The sequence below is a fragment of the Cariama cristata genome, unplaced genomic scaffold, assembly GCF_000690535.1.
Source record: "Cariama cristata isolate BGI_N322 unplaced genomic scaffold, ASM69053v1 C11583512, whole genome shotgun sequence".
NCBI lineage: Eukaryota > Metazoa > Chordata > Aves > Cariamiformes > Cariamidae > Cariama > Cariama cristata.
This window is the reverse complement of record NW_009646178.1, coordinates 1-9,868: the sequence shown is the minus strand read 5'-3', so window position 1 is coordinate 9,868 and position 9,868 is coordinate 1. Positions and strand designations below refer to the sequence as shown.

Sequence of the window (9,868 nt, the reverse complement as noted above, 5' to 3'; positions counted from 1 at the left end):
CCGGCAGGCTCACGAACAGGACAGGAGGAGGAGGCCTTCTCGGCGTCCACCGACCGTTTTCAGTAGTGCTTCCACAGCTTGGGTTGGAGGAGTCTGTTTTATTCCATATTACATACCGAGAGTTGCCATTTATGCCCTTAACACAACTATTCTTTTATAACAATTTGGTGTTTTCATAGCACCCTTCTGTCAGATCCTGAACAGCTTTCATTTTATCCACCTGCTATCCAAGGATGACATCAAGCTCTCAACACGGGTGGAGCGGTGAATTATGCACTGCTGTGGCAGAAAATATTTCTTTTTCTGCTAAAAGTCTGCACAGAAAACATTTTAGCATACAGATGAAATAACATGTTCTTAATATTGTACTTACTACCTTTCATACAGCATCCGGCAGCATTGGTCTTAAACTATTTTGTATTTACACCACTTGTTACCATGCTTGATCAAAGAAAATAAAGCTGGGACTGGAGACACAGAATCAGTAAACCTATGTGCAATAGTGGCCTTAGTAAAGAATTTTTATAAATGTTCTCAGAAACTAGCCAACTGCTCTCCGTAATTGCGAGCCCTCACTCCATTATGTTCCCTTTGCTTTAGAGCTGAAATTCAGAAAGTCAAGAATACTCGCAGAAGGTACATCATCTTAGTGCCACGATACAGGTTCAACTTGCTTGACATTCCGTATGAACTTCCTGTTTACCACACAAGTTTCTTCATACAGTGTCATTCCAAATTCCTGTATCGCCATGCAGGTGCTCATCATCCTTTGACCCATTAAGAACAGCTGTCACTGCAGTTGCCAGTTTGAGACTTACGTGTTCAGCACTGGTATTTTCAGCTGTAATATTTAGTTTAAGACATTGGTTATTTCTGCTTTTAAACGCCAAAACATTTTTGTTGCAGAATTCACTAAGTCATCTACAGTAAGCTGTGAATTCTGCTTTTGATTATACGGTTCTAATCTGCAATAACTCAATGAACTACCCAACAGGCAGAAATACTGTGCAAGTTACATAGTTAATAGTTTAAATATGCAGATAAAATGTTTTACAAAAATTCTAGTATCATGAGTTTCCCCGAGAAAAGAAAGTCATCAGTTTAAAAAAACAGAAAAGAAAGCTTCTCAAAACAAAAAGAAGAAAAAATTAAGTATGCCACTAACGTTAAGCTAATTTAATTAATTCAAAGGTTCATTGTTTTCTTGAGGTGCCAATTCTGAACATAAAAGGTGTAAATATATATTCGGGGAAATTAAATCCTCCTTAGACAAATAGTTCACGTAATAATGGGCACAACGGACTGGAAGGAATGAGGGGAAGACACAAAAAAATCCCAACAACAACAACAAAACCAAAACCCAACTGTCTGAAATTAATCCAGATAAGCCTTGCTTCTTCATCGCCACCACTAGCCTTTCCTACTAAAAACTGTATGTGATATGGTACTTACCTAATAGGTATCAGAGAGGAGAAAAAAAAAGGTGACTCAGAAAGGATAAAAACAATTCAAACAGATACAGAGAACATTTCAAGTACTCTTGAAGAAGTCAGGCCTTGTGGTTGACTATGCAGAGAGCAGAGTTACTTAAAAGATGCTTATGTGCTGCGAATACTGTAACACTGATTGCCTTTTTCTTCGGCACCTTAAGTACTAGAGACAAACTTCAATTACAACAGCAGTCAAAATTTTTCTATGAAGCTAAAATTTCAGTAATCAACAGATTTTTTGGGGGGCAAAATAAGTCCTCTTGCACAGGAATCAAGACATAACTAAAAACTTTGTCTACTGAATTTTACCTCTGTATATAACAAGATTATTTAATCCTTGCTGTAACCAAAACCAACATTTGGCTATTCACATTCTGAATAGACAATAATGAAAAAGAACGATACCAAAAAACTCACCAGAATTTCCTTTGTATGCAATACCGTGCTCACTTAATAAATCTTTAAGTTTTTTTATTTCTTTAGAAAGTTGCTTGTATTCCTAAGAAAGAAAATACATTTAAAACGGCTTTCCTACTCTCCAAATGCATACATAAAATGGGAGTTTATAAAAAAAATGGGTCTGTGCACAGCTGTTACAGCTTTTGACATAAAAGATCTTAAAGATAAACTGTTTATTCCAAGAACAAGGTGCAAATTTTTATAAAAAGATATATTTCTATGTTGCCAAAACAGGACCCAGCTTTCTCCAGGCCTAAGAGTAAAAATTAGGAGTGCTTTCTGTAACTATTTCGGATCTATCCTCCAACTAGCATTTTATCATAGCACAAAATTGCATTCATAAGTTTGGTTCAGGACCAGCCTTATTTTATTTTGTATCACAATGCTACAGCCTGGAAATCTGTTGCCTCCTCAACTCTTGACCTAGTAACTTCATGTTCTCGCTTTCAGCAGTTTCTGTTAACTTACAGAGCCAGGAATTGCGTAGTACTTTTAAGACTCAAACTACATATCTGAAATCTCAAAGAAGCCCTGATTTTTTATTGTGTTTTGTTTTTTACACAAATCAAGAAAAAGATTAACTATTTAAGATTCTGTGGTTACCAAACCAGCCAACTTTATGTCAATGACACTGTGATGAACCCAGAAAAAGAAGTACAAATTATTAAATACTGTATTGTTAACTATTGGGGGAAAAAAAAAGGTGAATATTCCAGCTCCTTACAGTACCACATCAAAATGGTGATCTTTATGTAAGTATATTCAGCTTAAACACAGTTTATTTGGTTATATTCAGTAATTACTATGTGGTGTTTTATCTTTGCTACATTTTCAAATGAAATGGCAACAGCAGCTTCTTCTCTGCACTATAAAGAATTAATTCCCTTCCATGCTCTTTTTTTGATGTTCACCTTGCACTCTTTTAAGCTGAGCACACCTTCTGTTTTTGCCATTTTGATTCTGTTGCAGAAGGACTGCTCACGTACATGAAAGCCATTCAGAAATGGACACAGCATAGATCATTCTGCCTTTTGCTTGTGTAACAGCCAAAGCATTCTGATACAAGTCTGTGTAATTATCCACAGAGAGACATGTCAACATTCCCAAGGCTGGTTACATGTTTATTTTCACTAGTAATTTCTTCCTATTTCTAGTCTGATATTCCCCAGAAAGAGTACTTACAAGGTGTTCATAACCCAAGCACCTAATTTCTACATACGCCCTCTGTCTTCTTACTGGGCATGCAGTTGTGCTGGCTTGTTTTTGGTTTAAGGGCCAGAATAAAGATATCAAATCACTCTGTACACAGACTGTTACATACTGAAACCAGAAAAGATAATCCCATGAACAGATTTCAGCTGAATCCAAAGAGTATTTGCAGAACGCTGTCACGCTGATACTATCATCCAGTAAAAAGATAGCAATTTAATTCCACGTTGTAAATATTATGCTCCGTACCTTACTGCACTTCTCCACTGTTTCAAATTCCAGACTTATTTTCTTACTTTGTTTCTCAACTTCCTTTTCTTCTGTTGCTTTTAGAAGTCCGGCTTCCTCAAAAATCTCTTTCAGTATTTTTTTGTATCCCTAAAAAAGAAAGTTTCCAAAAGACAACAGATCAATCCGCCCGACTCTCATCTCTGCTTTTAATTTGCACTGGCCATTCCAATTCTTCAAGCTTCACTGTAGAAAACATTACAATTACCAATTCGTATAGGAGTTACAGAGCAAAAAAATTCCTGTTTGCTAACTGCAGAATAAATGCATCCATTCCAAAAGGAGAAATTGCAGAAGCCAGGCTTGGCTATTTGACAGTAATTGTTCTTTACCATAGAGTTGGAAGAAATTAACAAACCTGGTCAGTTATTAGTTCATCATACAGAAGCTGCTCTGCTTCATCCCACTTCCTTTGTAGTGCTTCAGTCAGAGTCGGATAAACTAAAAAATAGATTTCAAACCATGTAAAACCGAACAGCACTGTCCTGCATTAGTTAAATGCTCTTCTAGTAGCAGGCAGGCGTATTTGTTTTAAGAACTCAATGTTTCTATACAGTACATAGTCTCTACTGCTTTCAAGAGCTGGGTTAAACTTAAATTCCACTTCACACATTTAAAGTTTCTGGAGAATGCCACCAACCAAAAATTATTCTCTTATTTCCAGCTAGAGGGCCTCAAATTTCCTCGTTGAATGTAATTCCAACTGAGCTCTCCTCTTTTGTAATGTAAGTAAATGAGTAGATACTACAGGTCTGATTGTTATGATCAGACCAAGACAATGGCAAAAAAAAAAATCACTTGCTGAGTCTATGCTAGCAATGACAATTTATTTGAGAAATACCTATGTTATAATAATTGGAATTTAAAATACACTTTGTACTATATGTTACATTTAATACTCACATCAAGTTACAAATGCAAAGAACGTAAAAATTACATTCTGAGGTCAGCGTAATACGCGAGCTGCTGCACACACAAATGATTTTCTAAATCTTACCTAAAAGAGAGTGGGGATGGCACACGAGAGGAGTCTCAAACGTCAGAGAGTAAACACAAGTACTCGGCTCGGACACATAAGCCAATTTATTGCTCTTTCCACAAAGAAGATGAACCTAAACATCAGTAACAAAGATGAGGGAAACACCTCCACATGAAACAGGACCAGCACTGATGATCAATTTGATGTCTTCCAATGCTAGCAGATGCATTTCTGTACATAATGTCATGTCAAAGCTTCCAGTGCTGTCACCCACAGAAAAAGAATCATAGCAAGTATATCTTCAAATTATTTTATCAAATGTGAAAAATTGCTTCCTCTAATGGGAAATGATCCCCCCACCTATCATTATTTCTTGGACTCCCAGGCACCATATTTCCAGTAAGAATGAGAGTAAAAAGGAGGGTGAATAGGACACCCTTTAGAACCTCTTCTGGTACAAGCATAATTGACCTAACAAATTTTAGTTCTGACCAACGTGCTAAATAAAGAGAACAATACACATCTAGCCTGTAGAAATCTGTTTTCATCTTTAAACTTGCAGCACCAGAATTTTATGTCTGTTCAAAACTAAATGCCAGTGAAAGATCTGAATCACAGTATCTAAGGTCATGCAAGAATAGTAATTCTTTCTGCAGCCTCTATGGGAGATAAAGATGTTAACAAGGCACTTCCACTACAGTACAGAATATTTTCACCTTGGCCAAGATATTTTGTCCCTTATCCCATCTTCACATTAGTTATTATTCCAACTATATATCCCTTGTACTGTCACCCACCATTGTAATACCTAAGCATCTTCTACACGAAAAGCAGCCTGTTGTGAGCTATACGCTATCTTTAACGCTTCTTCACAATAGCAATCTACATCACCAGGGAATGTGAGGTTTAATTCATTGTATCTGTAAAACTGTATAACACACTGAAACGGGAGGTGGAAAAAGGAAAACACTAATGAATAAAAGGATAAAGGACATGTGTAAATCATGTGTCACATGTTGGGCAAGTCTCAAGACATCCTTCCTTACCCTTCCAGTTGAATAGTTACTTGGCAGAGACTGTTAGAATGTGAAAAGGAACATTTTAACCACTCCACAAAAGAAGAATTGTTACTTTTTCTTTAAAATGTACTCACACTAGAACCTGTTTCTCTTGAGTTTGCTCCTCTGCCACTCTCATATATTTGTTTCCTTAATTCTCTTTGCATGCCCTCTGCTCTTGTTTTAACACCTTACTTAGCTTTTCAGCATGCTGTTGTTAACTGCCTAATTCTCTTCCCTCCTTTTTTCTGGATCTTCTTAGCACAACAGGCTGGCATCTTGAATTCAACAAATAGCTCTTTCTTGCTATTTTTCCTGACACAAATTACAAAGCACTGTATGTTTCTATGGTAGTGATAATACCAGAATATTCCACTCTAACAAGGGAAAAAAAAAAAGAGTTTAAAAGTAAACAATGAGAATACACAAGTAAACTTCAAAATTTTATCCTGATTTTAGTTTCCCTCCTCCATCCATTCACCTAGCTCCTACAGGAATTCATCTTCATGTTTTATATCACATCATAAACGATGACTTCTTCAAGGTAGAAATGTTTCAGTCTGTAGAGTGTCATGAGCGTGTGTAGACAATCATGCTGTCTGAATTAGCATAGTCTAGGTTATTATACCTTTGTCTGTCTGCTCTTAGTTTCACATGAGTCTCCTTCCCTCATCCACATTCCAACAAATGTGTTGTTGTCAATTTCCCATTCATGCCAGATTCTGAAAAAACAGGACATAATTTTATTTTAAGATACTGGAGACGAAAACGTGAAGAGTCAGGAAGAAAACCAGGAATACCCTTACACCACGTTCAATTTAACTGTATATACTTCATTTTTGTCGTCTTAGTATTTCCATTTCTTACAGCCAAGACCTTATAGACAGTGTAGCTTCTTATCCAGGCTTCTATACAGGGCACATCAACATTACTTTGAGAGCACAGTTTTGGATCAGCTTTCAGTTTGCAAACCATTTGCATTTACAAATCCGTGTTTAAATCCAATAAAATACAGCTTATAGATCAAGCCCACAACAAAGTCCACGATGCTAAATACCCTGTGCAATTCAGATTGTTTGCAGGATTTTTAGTGCTGGTGAGAGCACCTACAAAAAATAGTCTCTACTTCTGCTAGTCCTAAAGCCAATGATACTCTCAGCATCTTGATGTACCCTTTCTCTCTCATATTGGCTCACTAATTACTGTGCATGTAGGAAAAAAAGAGATGTCTATATACAAAATATTTAGAAAGGCAGTAATTTTAAAGCAGTGTTCTGGTTTATAATTAAATTTATTTTAGGTCTTATGATTTGGATACTCTGGGGTCTCTGAATACTTTGGGATACTTTTTTGGATCTATATAAAGTCTTTTATTACCTTTTATTAAATATGTTTAACACAACCACTAGGCATAAAGCACTGATTTCATTTAATAGGGTTATATTCAACTCAAAGTGAAAATGGTTAACAGACATGAAATCTTTGTAAATATAATCTGTAGTTATACATTATTGAATTTCTCACATGAACATATCACACCTGCAGTTGGCACCGGTTATTAATCAGCCTCCAGCTAAAATAGGAGGTTAGTATTCATCAACAACAAAAAAAAATCTGAATTTTTCAAGACGGGGTATTTTTGCGCATAACACCTTGGGAACTACAAGGACCCAAGCTGACCAATACAAGAATCTTAATTTTAAAACTGCATCCTTTTTGACAATCTATAAAATGGTCTGCTAACAACATATATAAAACTTAAAGGTCTAAAAGCCTCACCCTAAAATCCCACTATAGGCATTCCATCGAAAAGTCTGCTCATGCTGAGTGACATTATGGAAAGGACAAAACTCATACTTGTACCTTAAAAGGAAAAAGAAAAAAAAAAGAAAAGAAGAAGAAAATAATAAATGTTTCAGACTGAAATAAAAAACTAGTTCGTTCCTAACAAATATATAGAATCAAATATCCAAATCCATTACTCACGTGGATTCCACAAAACTGAAACACTTGCCAGCAAGCCTAAACAGATGTGCAGGGCCTAAAAACACCATAAAATGACATCAAGGAAGAATAATGTTTTGGTTAGATTTAAGCAAGTTACTGCAGTGACAAAACTGCAAGGTGCATGTGACAAATTTATTTCTCTGCTGCGCATAAGGAAATTTGTTTCTTCCATATAGATTACTGTAAGTTCCCACTACTGCTATATTGGTTTGCATCATGATCTTTAACATTCTGCCTTCAAAACTCAGTGAAATAGATAAGCCTCTTTCTATGACAGAAATAAGAAACCTGTATACAAACAAATATTTGGAGGTCAGATCCATAAAAGGAATCATCAGTGCAGATCTCGCCAAAATCTAATATTGAAATCACTAGAATTCTTGTTTGGCAGCTGTCTGTCCCCAAAGTCATCCAAACTCCTCAATTTTATACTACGAAAGCCTACTTGCTCAGAATGTCAACAGTGCTGCATATTTAAGTTCCACTGAGATTCTCGAACTAGATACCCCTTTTCACAATTTGCCTTCATGGTCTGATCCAGTTAGTTAGTATTCAACAAGATAAACCTTTTACCGTCAGACAGGTCAGCAGTTACAATGCTACTCTTGTAGAATCAACCATTCCAACCTTGCTGTCAAAGGAATCCAAGACAGGTAACTTGTTATTCAAAAAGGGGTCATCTGCTATCTGCTACAGGGATATTTCGGTGTCCCTTGTTTAAGGTAATTTTGCATGGAATGACTAAATATTTGTGAGGAAAGGAGAGGAAAAGAGATTACAAAGCAAATAAAATTAAACCCCATCCTGGATTCTAACTCCCTACTGCCAGGATTGCCTATGTACTTCTTCCCAAAGATCTAGACAAACAATCCTAGAAAAAAAGATCAGATCACCAGAATCATGCCCTCTGGAACACCCTAACCACTGGGATACAGGCAGGTTCTCTTTCACATGTGACTTTTCTGACTGTATGATCTTGCATTTCATTCTACAGATTACCACAGGCTTGGCCAAAGGCTTTGCCCCTCTACTACATGCAATCTATGCCTTAGTGATTAGGATGCTCTCTCCACAGAGGAAGAAAAGCAAATTTGAATGTCCCTGAGGAATACATTAAACTCATGCCTCCACTTCCTGGCCAGATGCTCTGAAAGAGAAATTATAAGAACTATTACCTCAGCTGTCTTGTAAAACAAAAGCACGAGTAAGGTTTCTGTGCTAAAGAAATAATTGTACAAGACAAGGTTCCATGCCTTAGATTGTAGTTCCACAGACACTCCCAAGTTTTGGCTAAATTCCCACATCCAGGAAAGAAGGCTCTCTAGCATACTGTCCTTTTAAGTTTTTTCCTGCTATTTTGGGGCATCTTTCCATTCAGCATTCTAACTATTACTAATTCTATTTCTAACTATTCCACTTTTCACATGCAGTATATGCAGAATTAATACATTTGATTTGGGTTTATAAAACGTGATAGAAGACACTGAGCATAACCACATTCAATCTTAGCATACCAAAATGCTTTTATTGAACCTGAACAAGGTTTAAGTCTGTGCCTAATGTTAGCAGAGAGACAAGAGTTATTTCCTTTTGCTTGCTCCTTGCATTCAGTGCTTATTTTACCTCGTGTCCTTCGTATAAGGCCTAGAAATTTTTAGATTTCCGTTTATTTTGCTGAAGTGGTGGATTTATACTGCAGCACCCAGGCTTCGTGTGTGAAACTGAGCCTCTGTGACTTGTTCCAAGACTACTCCTGGAAGTTTTTTTAGAACAGTTTTTGACTATTAAGTACTATCAGATGATGGGATTACTTTTATATGACAATCTCAAGGATGTCAGGGGTTGTTTTAAGAGGAAAAAAGTTTTTAGTAAGGATCAGAAAGATCTGTGACGGGCTCAAAAAACACAGAATAAAACATATGAATAGCACTGTGACAAAAGCCATCCAAACAGCACCAGGACAAGGAACACCAAAGAGGTTAATCCAGGTTTTAACCCTTCATAAGCACAATAAAACATATTTGCCCATGCTTATTTTCCATGATGCTCATAAAATGACAAGTAAAATTAGTCTTTGTCTGCACAAAATCAAGGTAGACTATTTTGCAGATGACTATCACTAAATGATGAAAACTGTACAAAAAAGGTAGTGCTTGCATATACCTGATATTGCAGACGGGGACATCTTTGGCTGCAGCCTATTTGTCTGAGGCAAGAATGGGTTATTCAGCCTTTCAAAAGAAGGAAAGTTAAATGTTTAAGACGGAGTTACGCATCTGGCTGTGGTTATACCCTCCCCTACCTGACTCTCCCGACGCCTACAGCCACGCATGACGCGCGGGGAGCAGCGACCCCCGCCCGCGGGCCCACCGGCGGAG

General features: G+C 36.9%; 1 protein-coding gene across 1 annotated transcript; it reads right to left on the bottom strand.

Annotated features, from left to right (window-relative positions):
• Positions 1-641: 641 nt before the first annotated feature.
• Positions 642-9,716, bottom strand: GNPTG (N-acetylglucosamine-1-phosphate transferase, gamma subunit). Its single transcript, XM_009708749.1, has 9 exons — positions 9,654-9,716; positions 7,470-7,524; positions 7,263-7,346; positions 6,112-6,205; positions 4,444-4,558; positions 3,805-3,887; positions 3,408-3,536; positions 1,908-1,989; positions 642-841 (listed from the first exon to the last, which is right to left on the bottom strand). The coding sequence occupies exons 1-9, from the start codon at positions 9,673-9,675 to the stop codon at positions 717-719; spliced, it is 789 nt and encodes a 262-aa protein (XP_009707051.1). The 5' UTR covers positions 9,676-9,716; the 3' UTR covers positions 642-716.
• Between the last annotated feature and the right edge of the window lie 152 nt (positions 9,717-9,868).